Raw genomic sequence first — 18,265 nt, forward strand, 5'->3', positions numbered from 1 at the left:
CTACACTGAGTGCACACTACTAGTACACACTACACTGAGTGCACACTACTAGTACACACTACACTGAGTGCACACTACTAGTACACATTACACTGAGGGCACACTACTAGTACACATTACTCTGAGTGCACACTACTAGTACACATTACACAGAGTGCACACTACTAGTACACATTACTCTGAGTGCACACTACTAGTACACACTACACAGAGTGCACACTACTAGTACACACTACACTGGGTGCACACTACTAGTACACACTACACTGAGTGCACACTACTAGTACACATTACACTGAGTGCACACTGCTAGTACACATTACTCTGAGTGCACACTACTAGTACACATTACACAGAGTGCACACTACTAGTACACATTACTCTGAGTGCACACTACTAGTACACAATACACAGAGTGCACACTACTAGTACACATTACACAGAGTGCACACTACTAGTACACACTACACAGAGTGCACACTACTAGTACACACTACACTGAGTGCACACTACTAGTACACACTACACTGTGTGCACACTACTAGTACACAATACACAGAGTGCACACTACTAGTACACACTACACAGAGTGCACACTACTAGTACACACTACACAGAGTGCACACTACTAGTACACACTACACGCCTCCTGCGGCTCAATATCCCAGTCCCCCCACGAGACATGACTCAATACTATGGTCATATATGACCATAGTGGAGTATTGTACAAGTCGTCGGGATGTATTACCTGTGTTCCGGTGTGAGCAGTAATCAACTCAAGCTCACATATTCATTTTAGAAACATGACTAATAACGAACAAACAAGAAAACTAGATACTATTCCAAAAACAGCAATCACAGACTTTTCACAAATTTAAAATTGGGATCTGTCTGTTTACATATATCTATAATTCTTTAAAATTACACTGAATCAACAAAGCAGAATAAAATAAGGAAGCACTACCTTTTAAGTGATGGGGACAACTAACAAGAATAATAATAATAAATACATCAATAATATAATTCCTCCTTAGTTTAGATCTCAATATAACTTCAAAATCAAGAAAGAACACAAAGTATGAAACAGGAGTCAGTTAACATATGATAATCACCAGATAGAGACGCGGGACAATTACTGGTAGTGTGCTGAGAGATCTTGGGAGATGTCATGAAGCAGCCTTCAGATCAGGAGTGACCCGCCCACCACCACACTCTACACACTCACGCACTAACTCACCAACACACTCACGCACTAACTCACCAACACACTCACGCACTAACTCACCAACACACTCACGCACTAACTCATCAACACACTCACGCACTAACTCATCAACACACTCACGCACTAACTCACCAACACACTCACGCACTAACTCACCAACACACTCACGCACTAACTCATCAACACACTCACGCACTAACTCACCAACACACTCACGCACTAACTCATCAACACACTCACGCACTAACTCATCAACACACTCACGCACTAACTCATCAACACACTCACGCACTAACTCACCAACACACTCACGCACTAACTCACCAACACACTCACGCACTAACTCATCAACACACTCACGCACTAACTCATCAACACACTCACGCACTAACTCACCAACACACTCACGCACTAACTCACCAACACACTCACGCACTAACTCATCAACACACTCACGCACTAACTCATCAACACACTCACGCACTAACTCACCAACACACTCACGCACTAACTCACCAACACACTCACGCACTAACTCATCAACACACTCACGCACTAACTCACCAACACACTCACGCACTAACTCACCAACACACTCACGCACTAACTCACCAACACACGCACTAACTCACCAACACACTCACGCACTAACTCACCAACACACTCACGCACTAACTCACCAACACACTCACGCACTAACTCACCAACACACGCACTAACTCACCAACACACTCACGCACTAACTCACCAACACACTCACGCACTAACTCACCAACACACTCACGCACTAACTCATCAACACACTCACGCACTAACTCACCAACACACTCACGCACTAACTCACCAACACACTCACGCACTAACTCATCAACACACTCACGCACTAACTCACCAACACACTCACGCACTAACTCACCAACACACTCACGCACTAACTCACCAACACACTCACGCACTAACTCATCAACACACTCACGCACTAACTCACCAACACACTCACGCACTAACTCACCAACACACTCACGCACTAACTCACCAACACACGCACTAACTCACCAACACACTCACGCACTAACTCACCAACACACTCACGCACTAACTCACCAACACACTCACGCACTAACTCACCAACACACTCACGCACTAACTCACCAACACACTCACGCACTAACTCACCAACACACTCACGCACTAACTCATCAACACACTCACGCACTAACTCACCAACACACTCACGCACTAACTCACCAACACACTCACGCACTAACTCACCAACACACTCACGCACTAACTCACCAACACACTCACGCACTAACTCATCAACACACTCACGCACTAACTCACCAACACACTCACGCACTAACTCACCAACACACTCACGCACTAACTCACCAACACACGCACTAACTCACCAACACACTCACGCACTAACTCACCAACACACTCAGCACTAACTCACCAACACACTCACGCACTAACTCACCAACACACTCACGCACTAACTCACCAACACACTCACGCACTAACTCACCAACACACTCACGCACTAACTCATCAACACACTCACGCACTAACTCACCAACACACTCACGCACTAACTCACCAACACACTCACGCACTAACTCACCAACACACTCACGCACTAACTCACCAACACACTCACGCACTAACTCACCAACACACTCACGCACTAACTCACCAACACACTCACGCACTAACTCACCAACACACTCACGCACTAACTCACCAACACACTCACGCACTAACTCATCAACACACTCACGCACTAACTCACCAACACACTCACGCACTAACTCACCAACACACTCACGCACTAACTCACCAACACACTCACGCACTAACTCACCAACACACTCACGCACTAACTCACCAACACACTCACGCACTAACTCATCAACACACTCACGCACTAACTCACCAACACACTCACGCACTAACTCACCAACACACTCACGCACTAACTCACCAACACACTCACGCACTAACTCACCAACACACTCACGCACTAACTCACCAACAAGGCAGCAAACGAGACCTTCAACTCAACACTGGTGCTGCCGGACACACTCATGCAATAAGCAACAAATAAAAAAATGACAAATTCATAGCTTTAAAATACAGACAAATATTGCAAAGGGGAACTAGCACTCAACACTAAAATATTTTATTAGTAAAAGTGATAGCAATGGTGCAGGCCTGGGTGTAGTGGTGTGGCAGGTGGAGGCCTGGGTGTAGTGGTGTGGCAGGTGGAGGCCTGGGTGTAATGGTGTGGCAGGTGGAGGCCTGGGTGTAGTGGTGTGGCAGGTGGAGGCCTGGGTGTAGTGGTGTGGCTGGTGGAGGCCTGGGTGTAGTGGTGTGGCTGGTGGAGGCCTGGGTGTAGTGGTGTGGCTGGTGGAGGCCTGGGTGTAGTGGTGTGGCTGGTGGAGGCCTGGGTGTAGTGGTGTGACTGGTGGAGGCCTGGGTGTAGAGGTGTGGCTGGTGGAGGCCTGGGTGTAGTGGTGTGGCAGGTGGAGGCCTGGGTGTAGTGGTGTGGCAGGTGGAGGCCTGGGTGTAGTGGTGTGGTAGGTGGAGGCCTGGGTGTAGTGGTGTGGCTGGTGGAGGCCTGGGTGTGGTGGTGTGGCTGGTGGAGGCCTGGGTGTAGTGGTGTGGCAGGTGGAGGCCTGGGTGTAGAGGTGTGGCTGGTGGAGGGAGGCCTGGGTGTAGTGGTGTGGCAGGTGGAGGGCTGGGTGTAGAGGTGTGGCTGGTGGAGGCCTGGGTGTAGTGGTGTGGCAGGTGGAGGCCTGGGTGTAGTGGTGTGGCAGGTGGAGGCCTGGGTGTAGAGGTGTGGCTGGTGGAGGACTGGGTGTAGTGGTGTGGCAGGTGGAGGCCCGGGTGTAGTGGTGTGGCAGGTGGAGGCCTGGGTGTAGAGGTGTGGCTGGTGGAGGCCTGGGTGTAGAGGTGTGGCTGGTGGAGGCCTGGGTGTAGTGGCGTGGCAGGTGGAGGCCTGGGTGTACTGGTGTGGCAGGTGGAGGCCTGGGTGTAGAGGTGTGGCTGGTGGAGGCCTGGGTGTAGTGGTGTGGCTGGTGGAGGCCTGGGTGTAGTGGTGTGGCTGGTGGAGGCCTGGGTGTAGTGGTGTGACTGGTGGAGGCCTGGGTGTGGTGGTGTGGCTGGTGGAGGCCTGGGTGTGGTGGTGTGGCTGGTGGAGGCCTGGGTGTGGTGGTGTGGCTGGTGGAGGCCTGGGTGTAGAGGTGTGGCTGGTGGAGGCCTGGGTGTAGAGGTGTGGCTGGTGGAGGCCTGGGTGTAGTGGTGAGACTGGTGGAGGCCTGGGTGTAGTGGTGTGACTGGTGGAGGCCTGGGTGTAGTGGTGTGGCTGGTGGAGGTCTGGGTGTAGTGGTGTGGCTGGTTGAGGCCTGGGTGTAGTGGTGTGGCTGGTGGAGGCCTGGGTGTAGAGGTGTGGCTGGTGGAGGCCTGGGTGTAGTGGTGGGCTGGTGGAGACCTGGGTGTAGTGGTGTGGCTGGTGGAGGCCTGGGTGTAGTGGTGTGGCTGGTGGAGGCCTGGGTGTGGTGGTGTGGCTGGTGGAGGCCTGGGTGTGGTGGTGTGGCTGGTGGAGGCCTGGGTGTAGTGGTGTGGCTGGTGGAGGCCTGGGTGTAGAGGTGTGGCTGGTGGAGGCCTGGGTGTAGTGGTGGGCTGGTGGAGACCTGGGTGTAGTGGTGTGGCTGGTGGAGGCCTGGGTGTTGTGGTGTGACTGGTGGAGGCCTGGGTGTAGTGGTGTGGCTGGTGGAGGCCTGGGTGTAGTGGTGTGGCTGGTGGAGGCCTAGGTGTAGTGGTGTGGCTAGTGGAGGCCTGGGTGTAGTGGTGTGGCTGGTGGAGGCCTGGGTGTAGTGGTGTGGCAGGTGGAGGCCTGGGTGTAGTGGTGTGGCAGGTGGAGGCCTGGGTGTAGAGGTGTGGCTGGTGGAGGCCTGGGTGTAGTGGTGTGACTGGTGGAGGCATGGGTGTAGAGGTGGGCTGGTGGAGGCCTGGGTGTAGTGGTGTGGCTGGTGGAGGCCTGGGTGTAGTGGTGTGACTGGTGGAGGCCTGGGTGTAGTGGTGTGGCTGGTGGAGGCCTGGGTGTAGTGGTGTGGCAGGTGGAGGCCTGGGTGTAGTGGTGGGCTGGTGGAGACCTGGGTGTAGAGGTGTGGCTGGCGGAGGCCTGGGTGTAGTGGTGTGGCTGGTGGAGGCCTGGGTGTAGTGGTGTGGCTGGTGGAGGCCTGGGTGTAGAGGTGGGCTGGTGGAGGCCTGGGTGTAGTGGTGTGGCTGGTGGAGGCCTGGGTGTAGTGGTGTGGCAGGTGGAAGCCTGGGTGTAGTGGTGTGGCTGGTGGAGGCCTGGGTGTAGTGGTGTGGCTGGTGGAGGCCTGGGTGTAGTGGTGTGACTGGTGGAGGCCTGGGTGTAGTGGTGTGGCTGGTGGAGGCCTGGGTGTAGTGGTGTGGCAGGTGGAGGCCTGGGTGTAGTGGTGGGCTGGTGGAGACCTGGGTGTAGAGGTGTGGCTGGCGGAGGCCTGGGTGTAGTGGTGTGGCTGGTGGAGGCCTGGGTGTAGTGGTGTGGCTGGTGGAGGCCTGGGTGTAGAGGTGGGCTGGTGGAGGCCTGGGTGTAGTGGTGTGGCTGGTGGAGGCCTGGGTGTAGTGGTGTGGCAGGTGGAGGCCTGGGTGTAGTGGTGTGACTGGTGGAGGCATGGGTGTAGAGGTGGGCTGGTGGAGGCCTGGGTGTAGTGGTGTGGCTGGTGGAGGCCTGGGTGTAGAGGTGGGCTGGTGGAGGCCTGGGTGTAGAGGTGGGCTGGTGGAGGCCTGGGTGTAGAGGTGTGGCAGGTGGAGGCCTGGGTGTAGTGGTGTGGCAGGTGGAGGCCTGGGTGTGGTGGTGTGGCTGGTGAAGGCCTGGGTGTAGTGGTGTGACTGGTGGAGGCCTGGGTGTAGAGGTGTGGCTGGTGGAGGCCTGGGTGTAGTGGTGTGGCAGGTGGAGGCCTGGGTGTAGTGGTGTGACTGGTGGAGGCATGGGTGTAGAGGTGGGCTGGTGGAGGCCTGGGTGTAGTGGTGTGGCTGGTGGAGGCCTGGGTGTAGAGGTGTGGCTGGTGGAGGCCTGGGTGTAGTGGTGTGGCAGGTGAAGGCCTGGGTGTAGTGGTGTGACTGGTGGAGGCATGGGTGTAGAGGTGGGCTGGTGGAGGCCTGGGTGTAGTGGTGTGGCAGGTGGAGGCCTGGGTGTAGTGGTGTGACTGGTGGAGGCATGGGTGTAGAGGTGGGCTGGTGGAGGCCTGGGTGTAGTGGTGTGGCTGGTGGAGGCCTGGGTGTAGTGGTGTGGCAGGTGGAGGCCTGGGTGTAGTGGTGTGACTGGTGGAGGCCTGGGTGTAGAGGTGTGGCTGGTGGAGGCCTGGGTGTAGTGGTGTGGCAGGTGAAGGCCTGGGTGTAGTGGTGTGACTGGTGGAGGCATGGGTGTAGAGGTGGGCTGGTGGAGGCCTGGGTGTAGTGGTGTGGCTGGTGGAGGCCTGGGTGTAGAGGTGGGCTGGTGGAGGCCTGGGTGTAGAGGTGGGCTGGTGGAGGCCTGGGTGTAGAGGTGTGGCAGGTGGAGGCCTGGGTGTAGTGGTGTGGCAGGTGGAGGCCTGGGTGTGGTGGTGTGGCTGGTGGAGGCCTGGGTGTAGTGGTGTGACTGGTGGAGGCCTGGGTGTGGTGGTGTGGCTGGTGGAGGCCTGGGTGTAGTGGTGTGGCAGGTGGAGGCCTGGGTGTAGTGGTGTGACTGGTGGAGGCCTGGGTGTAGTGGTGTGGCTGGTGGAGGCCTGGGTGTAGTGGTGTGGCTGGTGGAGGCCTGGGTGTGGTGGTGTGGCTGGTGAAGGCCTGGGTGTAGTGGTGTGACTGGTGGAGGCCTGGGTGTAGAGGTGTGGCTGGTGGAGGCCTGGGTGTAGTGGTGTGGCAGGTGGAGGCCTGGGTGTAGTTGTGTGGCTGGTGGAGGCCTGGGTGTAGAGGTGGGCTGGTGGAGGCCTGGGTGTAGAGGTGTGGCAGGTGGAGGCCTGGGTGTAGAGGTGTGGCAGGTGGAGGCCTGGGTGTAGAGGTGTGGCAGGTGGAGGCCTGGGTGTAGTGGTGTGGCCGGTGGAGACCTGGGTGTAGTGGTGGGCTGGTGGAGACCTGGGTGTAGTGGTGTGGCTGGTGGAGACCTGGGTGTAGTGGTGTGGCTGGTGGAGGCCTGGGTGTAGTGGTGGGCTGGTGGAGGCCTGGGTGTAGAGGTGTGGCTGGTGGAGGCCTGGGTGTAGTGATGTGGCTGGTGGAGGCCTGGGTGTGGTGGTGTGGCTGGTGGAGGCATGGGTGTAGAGGTGTGGCAGGTGGAGGCATGGGTGTGGTGGTGTGGCTGGTGGAGGCCTGGATGTGGTGGTGTGGCTGGTGGAGGCCTGGGTGTAGTGGTGTGGCTGGTGGAGGCCTGGGTGTAGTGGTGTGGCTGGTGGAGGCCTGGGTGTGGTGGTGTGGCTGGTGGAGGCCTGAGTGTAGTGGTGTGGCTGGTGGAGGCCTGGGTGTGGTGGTGTGACTGGTGGAGGCCTGGGTGTAGTGGTGTGGCTGGTGGAGGCCTGGGTGTGGTGGTGTGACTGGTGGAGGCCTGGGTGTGGTGGTGTGACTGGTGGAGGCCTGGGTGTAGTGGTGTGACTGGTGGAGGCCTGGGTGTGGTGGTGTGGCTGGTGGAGGCCTGGGTGTGGTGGTGTGGCTGGTGGAGGCCTGGGTGTGGTGGTGTGGCTGGTGGAGGCCTGGGTGTGGTGGTGTGGCTGGTGGAGGCCTGGGTGTGGTGGTGTGGCTGGTGGAGGCCTGGGTGTAGAGGTGTGGCTGATGGAGGCCTGGGTGTGGTGGTGTGGCTGGTAGAGCCATGGGTGTTGAGGTGTGATGCAATGTGTGGTAGTGTGGTTGATGCAATGTGTGGTAGTGTGGTTGATGCAGTGTGGTAGTGTGGTTTACACAGGACGTGGTAGAGTGAGTGAGGCGGGGTGTGACACTTGGTGACACGGGATGTGGTAGTGTGGTTGAGGCCGCACCTTCTCCTTTGCTTGGGTCACTTCTCCCTCGAGGGGCTGGGTCTCGCTGACGGCCTGGGCCCGGCGCCCCAGCGTGTTCATCATCACGGCCATCACGTTCTCGTGAACACACAAGATGCGGATCAGGTCCGGGTGTTGGAAGAAGATGTGGTTGTTGACCAGAGTCCTGCAAGAAGCAACTTCCCCTTTATCTTGTGTCTTTACCATCATACACTTCAATAAAATAAACGCAATTAATTATGAATTTAAACACAAATGCTGTTTTTATTGGAGAATAACATTTCGCGCTGAATATATCACTATAAAATGTTCGTAAAATAGAGAATGTATATTATAAGAACAGAAAAGAGCAGAAGAAACTGTAGAAGATTTATTTTCCAATGAGACATTTCTACTTTATGCCCAGTGAAAGTTTCTCATATATTTATGTAAGGTTCAGCTGACACAATCCAGAGATTCCTTGTCAATTGTATTACCGGACAACATGTTTCATGAAGCAAAACTGTATTTCTTAACCAGTATTTATTATGCAGCAACACTGTCTACATCATCTACCAGAATCAATAATTGAGTCTACTACTACAGGTGAAGCTGGCAGGGAGTGAACTGGTTGTCTCTTGTCAAATGTAGACCCACTACTCGGTGCTTGTGGGCGCTGTCACATACTTATTTGTGAATGCAACACTGACACAATTGCAATAAGGAAGGTGATGAATCTGTGTTGTATTGTGAGGGTAGAAGTGTACAGTGTAGTGATAAAGATGAGCATGCCAGTCAGTGTGATCCTGAGTACTCTATCCTTCCGTAACAATCAATGTAACAGTCGTAGGGTTAACTCGCAACATCTTTCTTTCTTTCCATATTCACTATAAATAATCTTCAATCAAATACTTTCCTTCAATCTTACAACGTAAGCTCCTCGTTCCGGACAGTCCAACTGTGTCTTGTCATATCTGCTTTTATTGCAGATTTTTCCTTTAATTGCTTATTCTACTTGCTTACAGCACGTGTGCTTCCTCACATCTCTGTGGCTTACAGCACGTGTGCTTCCTCACATCTCTGTGGCTTACAGCATGTGTGCTGCCTCACATCTCTGTGGCTTACAGCATGTGTGCTGCCTCACATCTCTGTGGCTTACAGCATGTGTGCTTCCTCACATCTCTGTGGCTTACTGCACGTGTGCTTCCTCACATCCCTGTGGCTTACTGCACGTGTGCTTCCTCACATCTCTGTGGCTTACAGCACGTGTGCTTCCTCACATCCCTGTGGCTTACTGCACGTGTGCTTCCTCACATCCCTGTGGCTTACTGCACGTGTGCTTCCTCACATCCTGTGGCTTACTGCACGTGTGCTGCCTCACATCTCTGTGGCTTACTGCACGTGTGCTGCCTCACATCTCTGTGGCTTACTGCACGTGTGCTTCCTCACATCTCTGTGGCTTACTGCACGTGTGCTTCCTCACATCTGGAACGTTGGACTGTCGGAAAGCCTTTGACACAGTACCCCATAAGAGGCTGATGCAAAGCTGGAGAGACAGGCTGAAGTGACTGGTAAGGTGCTTCAGTGGATAAGGGAGTACCTAAGCAATAGGAAGCAGAGAGTTACAGTGAGGGGTGAGATCTCAGATTGGCGTGAAGTCACCAGTGGAGTCCCACAGGGCTCAGTACTCAGACCTATCCTGTTTCTGATATACGTAAATTATCTCACAGAGGGTATAGACTCATTCCTCTCAATGTTTGCTGACGATGCCAAAATTATGAGAGGAATTAAGACATTTGAGGACAGATGAGGACTACTTGAGGCTTCAAGAAGACCTGGACAAACTGAAGGAATGGTCGAACAAATTGTTGTTAAGAGTTCAATTTAACCCAAGCAAGTGTAATGTAATGAAGATAGGTGTAGGGAGCAGGAGGCCAAATACAAGGTATCGTTTGGGAGATGAAATCCTTCAAGAGAAAGAGAAAGACTTGGGGGTTGATATCACGTCAGACCTGTCCTCTGAAGCCCATATCAAGAGGATAACATCAGCAGCATATGCTAGGTTGGATAACATAAGAACGGCCTTTAGAAACTTGCGTAAGGAATCATTCAAAACTTAGTATACCACATATGTCAAACCAATCCTGGAGTATGCCGCTCCAGCATGAAGTTCATATCTAGTCAAGCATAAGACTAAACTGAAAAGGTTCAAAGATTTGCCACCAGACTAGTACGCGAACTGAGGGGTATGAGCTGCGAGGAGAGACTACGGGAATTAAACCTTACGTCGCTGTGGAAGACAGAAGAGCTAGGGGCGGACATGATCATCACATACAAGATTCTCAAATGAATTGATAGGGAAGATAAAGACAGGCTATTAACACAAGGGCACACGCACTAGGGGACACAGGTGGAAATTGGGTATCCAAATGAGCCATAGAGATATTAGAAAGAACTTTTTTAGTGTCAGAATAGTTGACAAATGGAATGTATTAGGAAGTGAGGTAGTGGAGGCAGACTCCATACACAGTTTTAAGTGTAGATATGATAGAACCCAGTAGGCTCAAGAACCTGTACATCAGTTGATTGACAGTTGAGATGTGGGACCAAAGAGTCAGAGCTCAACCCCTCACAAGCACAACTAGGTGAGTACATCCCTGTGGCTTACAGCACGATTGCTTCTTCACATCCCTGTAGCTTGTAACATGGTTCTCTGGTGATACAAGTCTTCCTTGCAAGTTTGACTTGTGTTCAGTCTTGTAGTGAAGGCTTTTGTGTATAAATCAGTCAAAAGCCTTTTTTTTACTTAAAATATTGGCATATTCTTTTAGTGTATTCATTTCTTTCGTGTATTACTTCAGTCAGTCTGGCATAGAAGCTCAGCAGGTGCCATACACCTGACTTCTCTGTCATGAATAAAAAGTGTTTATTGGTTATCATGTTCTTGCTCTCCAGATGGTCTACAGCCTGACTACCTTCTCTGGCTTCTTTGGTTCCGTGTACACCACTGATTCTGTCAGTAGGCGAGAAAAACCTCTTGGCCTCAGTGTTTACAAGAAGGAACTATATTGGACATTTTCAAAGAACTGCCATTTTAACCACATTAAGTGTGTGTGTGTGCGCGTGTGAGTACGTGTATGTATACGTATATTTGTGCGTATGTGTCATGTGTATGCGTTTTTACTGATACGAGTAGTGATGTATGTGAGTGCACATGTGAATGAAGGAGGGAGTAATAAAAGCAAACTAATAATAATATTTCATTATATTGAGCTGAAGATTGAAAATGAGAATAAGAGTGACTCATTTTGAGTGACTTTCGAGTGACGAAACTGAGAGTGACTGACCACAGCAGCTCCCGCATGAGGGCCTCCTCCTCCTGGGACATCTGGACAGGGAGGAGAGCGCGCACCTTGCTCAGACACAGCCACAGTGTCTCCACGTCCTTCTTGGTGGTGCTGCTGATGACGTACGTCTTCTCCAGGGCCGCCATCATCTCACCAATACTGTTGTACTGCCGCAGCAGCAGACTGCCGGGAAGGAAGGGCTATGTCTACCAGCTAAATGACCAACACATTTATTGTCATTGAAATATTTCGAAGGTAATGCTCCATCATCAGTGCTGTAAAAGGTATCAATTTATTCAACAGTAACCAGCCCTATTTATTGAATAAGCTTCAATATTCTGATGACTAGTGGATACGCGTTTAAAATTGAACTGCTGGTGTTATGTTAACGAAATTCTTTGGGAATACAGAGCACTCTTAAGATATTATATGTTAATATCATTTAAGACTAGATATGTTATGGCTGGATGAAAATTTAGCATTTACAAATTACTTAAAATCTTATGAAATATTTTGCCTGATACACAATTAAATTTAAAAAAAATCACAGAAAATTAATTTCGACATTAAGGAATGGAAGCTGTTACTACATTATCTATCTGTGAGTAGAATTTACCATTAAATATACAGAATCTGAAGTTGAAATCTCTAAGAACTGTTTCCAAGTTACTGTCTATTTAGATCAAAATTACACTCATCTTCTTGTCAGATCTTCACAACCAATTGTAACTTTTCCTTAGTGGGATAACAGTTAGACAAAGTAACATGTACACTACCCATAACTTCAGAATGATTAACCTTTAAAGCAACAATTTATGTACCAAACTGTGACGAATTATTAATATTATATTCGTTTTCAGTGAAAGAGGTTATAAGTAGCATCAAACAAATTGATATTTAATAATAAAAAATTACTAAAATATATATTATTGGTCTAATAGAAAAGCCTTGTGTATGACTCTTAAGGAACACAATACCACTATCGGTTTTTAATTTAATTATCATAATACACACCAAACTTTTATCTTAGATATGTTCATGAAAATATTTTACGCATGTGATACGAAAATGTTCTTATATTTCAATTATTGTCATAGGAATGCGTGCTTAGGAGTGGTACGCCGTGATGCGCATGAGCACGCGCGCACACTGCGGTGCGGTGGGCGCTCTTGTCTCATCTTCACGAAAATAAAACAGAAAATGATAACATTTCGATATTGAATATCCTCATTTACCCAATGATGTAAAGAATGATAGCAGCCATTACTTTACATTTATGAACGCGCTTTGTAAGTCATGTACTTATGCAGTGGCCCTTCAAAATCTAAATCCTCTTGTTCTAAGCCATATCCAAAATTAGAAAAAAAATCCAGATTTCCGACTAATTGCCTGATTTCTGCTTTTTATCTCAATGTATTTCACAGTTTTCTTACATCAAATAATACAACAGATGCTTCTACATGTTCACACACACAAATAATATATAAACGATGACTCTTTTAAACAAAGTAAATGTATTAAAAAATACCAAATATATATTTTTAGTTGATTTTTGTTGCAGAGAAACTTTCATCTTGGTAATAATCCTTTGGGTGTAAAATACAATTACAGCGCTGAACAGTGCACTACTCACCAGTATACCAGCAGTCTCACCCCCATACTGCAATTACACAGTTAACATTTTCTATAAATAAATTTCAATGCTAGTAGAATAGCAGAAGGCTGATACGTTAACTACTGATAACTAGCACCATGCAAATATGGTCTCAAATATGGTGATGGTGTTAAGGTATGTCTGTTAGAACTCTTACCATTACTGCCCATCCTGTCGCAAACTCCATGATCTATTTTGTGTTTATGTTAGCCAGACACAGTACTTGTACTAATGCTCGTGTGTCAGCCGCATCCCTTCCCAATCATCAAGTTGTTATATTAACGCAGCCTTCGTTAGCTTGGTAAGGGAGCTCCTCTTATCCTTTATAGCCTCCTCGTCCCCCATCAACATTCCCTTCAAGAATTTCAACTCTATATCTTTCTTCCTCCCCACCCGCCTTTTCCTAGCTCTTTGAATATTGAATTCGAATTCTCCTTTACCCGATGCACCGTTGGGACTCCTGCCGGAGGATTCGGTCACTTAAATACTTTACTACCACAGGCTGAGTCCAGGCAACACAAGGGTAACACACGGTCGGAACACAAGCACGCACAGTAAGGCTACGGTGCTCACAGAAAAAGTAACATAAATCAAGCACTTTATGGTACAGTATAATACAATTAATGATACAGAAAAAGCACATTAAAACACTTCTATAGAAAAAATACATTATACAATTATATACAGGGGTAATATATTATTTTATATAATGTTTAGCATTTAAAAACCAAGAATAACAAAAATAGGAAACAAATATGATCTGCTAAATATTACTGTACGGGACAATCGTGGTGTAATAACCTACGAAAAATCTGAATTTTCCATTATCGATCCAGTCTCAAAATAGGATTATTATTAAGATGAATCAGTTTTATGGTGAAGTGTATTTTTTGACTAACCTGAACATCTCTCTAATGAGAACTGGAGTTTCGATAAAAGACTCGCTGGCCCAGCGAACGATAGTTTCAACAAGGACCTTCTTGAACTTATCGGCGGCATCCAGCACCTCAGGTTCAGGAGCAGGTTCCTCATCCACTTCCTCTTTAACACCTCCCAGAATGCCCAGGAATTTGGACATGACTCCCGTGGAGTCAGCTGTTGTAGTCTCCTGTTGGGTAGAGATACACGTGGACACAAACTTTCACAGAGGAACTTGCACCGAGACAGTGTTATGAAACTCTTGGCTTAATATTTGCATATATACACATATGCATATATCTTGGCTTAATATTTGCATATATAATATATACACTATAAAAAGGAAAACATCTTAACTGACCTAAAATTCCAACTAATGCAGTTCACAGATGTCCAGCCAACAAATGAAGATAAATCTGTCCGGTGTAGTTCTATGTGAAGAATTAGCACTAATCCTAAACATTACCACGTAAACATTACCATATATACATTACCATGTAAAACATGACGATCTCAGTCCGTTCTAACAATTATTAATCGAAGAAACTAAGTTTGTCCTGATAATGGTTCATAACAGACAGGAACATTGTGTAGTCTTATCTCATAATGCTTATGTTTAGTATACTTTATCCAGCAAGTTATCGTGGCATTTATTCATCTGGCTTATAGTGATTATTATTCCTTGAATTGATTTTCTCACTGTGTGTATTAACAATGTAGCGATGGACCCTTTATATACAATCTATCCATGTAACCAGAAACTTTCTATCTGTCACACTTCCTTAAAAAAAATTACTGTATCTCATAGTAGAAATAGTCAGATATTTAACATTATCATAAAATATGAGAGACACGAATACCAACCTCAGAGTCAGTATCCTGCTCTTTTCCACCCGGTATCTTGGTCTTGGCCATCAGTTTATCATGGAAGTCTTGCATCTGTTTCCTCAGGTCTTCTCCACATGGGGTCTCCTCCAGCTCCTCTTCGGAGAGGTTTTTGAAACCCAAAATAGCGTTCATCTGTTCACGGGGAGGGCAGCGGAACTCTCGGGTTTTCCTGGCAGCGACTGAAGACGGCAAGTCTGACTGTTTAATCTCGATGTACCTCCTCAGTTGGTCTTGTTGGATCTGCAAAATAAGTAACAGAAAACTCTATGTATGGTCATAGTTTTGGTGCAACATCATGACAATGGGTATGTGTGTGTGTGTGTGTGTGTATTATTATTATTATTTATTATATATATATATATATATATATATATATATATATATATATATATATATATATATATATATATATATATATATATATATATATATATATATATATATATATATATGTGTGTGTGTGTGTGTGTGTGTGTGTGTGTGTGTGTGTGTGTGTGTGTGTGTGTGTGTGTGTTGTACCTAGTAGCCAGAACACAGTACTCGGCCTACTATGCAAGACCCGATTTGCCTAATAAGCCAAGTTTTACTGAATTTATATATTTTTGAATTTTTTTTCTTAGGAAATGTTCTCATTCTCATGGTGGAGAGAGTGTTCTCACTCTCATGGTGGGGAGAGTTCTCTCACTCTCATGGTGGGGAGAGTGCTCTCACTCTCATGGTGGGGAGAGTGTTCTCACTCTCATGGTGAGGAGAGTGCTCTCACTCTCATGGTGGGGAGAGTGTTCTCACTCTCATGGTGGGGAGAGTGTTCTCACTCTCATGGTGGGGAGAGTGTACTCACTCTCATGGTGGGGAGAGTGCTCTCACTCTCATGGTTGGGAGAGTGTTCTCACTCTCATGGTGGGGAGAGTGTTCTCACTCTCATGGTGGGGAGTGTGCTCTCACTCTCATGGTGGGGAGTGTGCTCTCACTCATGGTGGGGAGTGTGCTCACTCTCATGGTGGGGAGAGTGAGAACACTCTCATGGTGGGGAGTGTGCTCACTCTCATGGTGGGTAGAGTGTTCTCACTCTCATGGTGGGGAGAGTGTTCTCACTCTCATGGTGGGGAGTGTGCTCACTCTCATGGTGGGGAGAGTGTTCTCACTCTCATGGTGGGGAGTGTGCTCACTCTCATGGTGGGGAGAGTGTGCTCACTCTCATGGTGGGGAGAGTGTACTCACTCTCATGGTGGGGAGAGTGTACTCACTCTCATGGTGGGGAGAGTGTACTCACTCTCATGGTGGGGAGAGTGTACTCACTCTCATGGTGGGGAGAGTGTGCTCACTCTCATGGTGGGGAGAGTGTACTCACTCTCATGGTGGGGAGAGTGCTCTCACTCTCATGGTGGGGAGAGTGTTCTCACTCTCATGGTGGGGAGAGTGTACTCACTCTCATGGTGGGGAGAGTGCTCTCACTCTCATGGTGGGTAGTGTTCTCACTCTCATGGTGGGGAGAGTGAGAACACTCTCATGGTGGGGAGTGTGCTCACTCTCATGGTGGGTAGAGTGTTCTCACTCTCATGGTGGGGAGAGTGTTCTCACTCTCATGGTGGGGAGTGTGCTCACTCTCATGGTGGGGAGAGTGTTCTCACTCTCATGGTAGGGGGTGTTCTCACTCTCATGGTGGGGAGAGTGTTCTCACTCTCATGGTAGGGGGTGTTCTCACTCTCATGGTGGGGAGAGTGTTCTCACTCTCATGGTGGGGAGAGTGTTCTCACTCTCATGGTGGGGAGAGTGAGAACACTCTCATGGTGGGGAGTGTGCTCACTCTCATGGTGGGTAGAGTGTTCTCACTCTCATGGTGGGGAGAGTGTTCTCACTCTCATGGTGGGGAGAGTGTTCTCACTCTCATGGTGGGGAGAGTGTTCTCACTCTCATGGTGGGGAGAGTGTTCTCACTCTCATGGTGGGGAGACTGCTCTCACTCTCATGGTGGGGAGAGTGTTCTCACTCTCATGGTGGGGAGAGTGTTCTCACTCTCATGGTGGGGAGAGTGTTCTCACTCTCATGGTGGGTAGAGTGTTCTCACTCTCATGGTGGGGAGAGTGTTCTCACTCTCATGGTGGGGAGAGTGTTCTCACTCTCATGGTGGGGAGAGTGTTCTCACTCTCATGGTGGGGAGAGTGTTCTCACTCTCATGGTGGGGAGAGTGTTCTCACTCTCATGGTGGGGAGAGTGTTCTCACTCTCATGGTGGGGAGTGTGTTCTCACTCTCATGGTGGGGAGAGTGTTCTCACTCTCATGGTGGGGAGAGTGTTCTCACTCTCATGGTGGGGAGACTGCTCTCACTCTCATGGTGGGGAGACTGCTCTCACTCTCATGGTGGGGAGACTGCTCTCACTCTCATGGTGGGGAGACTGCTCTCACTCTCATGGTGGGAGACTGAAGAGTTCAGTTGTTTGAGTGTTTATGGTGAGTTGTTTTGTTTTTATGTGTAGGTCTTCAAGAATTAGTAATCTTATATCTTGGGCTTCATCAAATATCCAAATGTTTTTATTCATCATTGCTGTTGTTAGTGAGATGTCATGGGCTTGTATCATGTGACTGTTATGGTCACCTGGTTGATGATGACAGGTTTAACGCCTCGTGAGCTTGGTCGACGTCATACCTCTGGACTTAGGTGGAAAATATCATCCTTCATGGGGGTTATCTTGAGATGATTTCGAGGCTTAGTGTCCCCGCGGTCCGGTTTTCAACCAGTCCTCCACCCCCAGGAAGCAGCCCGTGACAGCTGACTAACTCCTAGATGCCTATTTACTGCTAGGTAACAGGTGCATCAGGGTGAAAGAAATTCTGCCCATTGTTTCTCACCGGCGCCCGGGATCGAACCCGGGACCACAGGATCACGCGTCCAGTGTTCTGTCTGCTCAGCCATCGGCTCCCTGTATCATCATACATATATCATCAAGGTGGGGGCATCATATATCATCATATATATACATCATGGAGGGGCATCATATATACCACCTTTGACTGCTGTAAAGAATTCTCCGTTGACGTCGGGCTGTTTTCAGTGGTCTTTTTTTTTAGAGTATATGATGAAGTCTATATTTTGATTACGAGTTGTGCCGTTTACTCCTTTATGGATTACTTCTTTCATTATTCTTTCCACTCTTGTATTCACAATGATAGAAGATTTGTAATATAATTTTAGTGGAGGTGGTATTGTTTCTGTTCTT

The 18,265-nt window shown here is 48.7% G+C and overlaps 1 protein-coding gene across 1 annotated transcript in view; it reads right to left on the reverse strand.

Annotated features, from left to right (window-relative positions):
* The window catches only part of LOC123751887 (ryanodine receptor-like), a 359,023-nt gene that overhangs the window by 249,670 nt on the left and 91,088 nt on the right, over positions 1 to 18,265 (reverse strand). Inside the window, 4 exon segments of the mRNA XM_069306475.1 lie at positions 8,263 to 8,428; positions 11,589 to 11,771; positions 14,142 to 14,350; positions 15,025 to 15,288. Of these exon segments, the coding sequence (XP_069162576.1) occupies positions 8,263 to 8,428; positions 11,589 to 11,771; positions 14,142 to 14,350; positions 15,025 to 15,288 (822 nt within the window).

Source organism: Procambarus clarkii, chromosome 58 (assembly GCF_040958095.1).
Source record: "Procambarus clarkii isolate CNS0578487 chromosome 58, FALCON_Pclarkii_2.0, whole genome shotgun sequence".
NCBI classification, from domain to species: domain Eukaryota; kingdom Metazoa; phylum Arthropoda; class Malacostraca; order Decapoda; family Cambaridae; genus Procambarus; species Procambarus clarkii.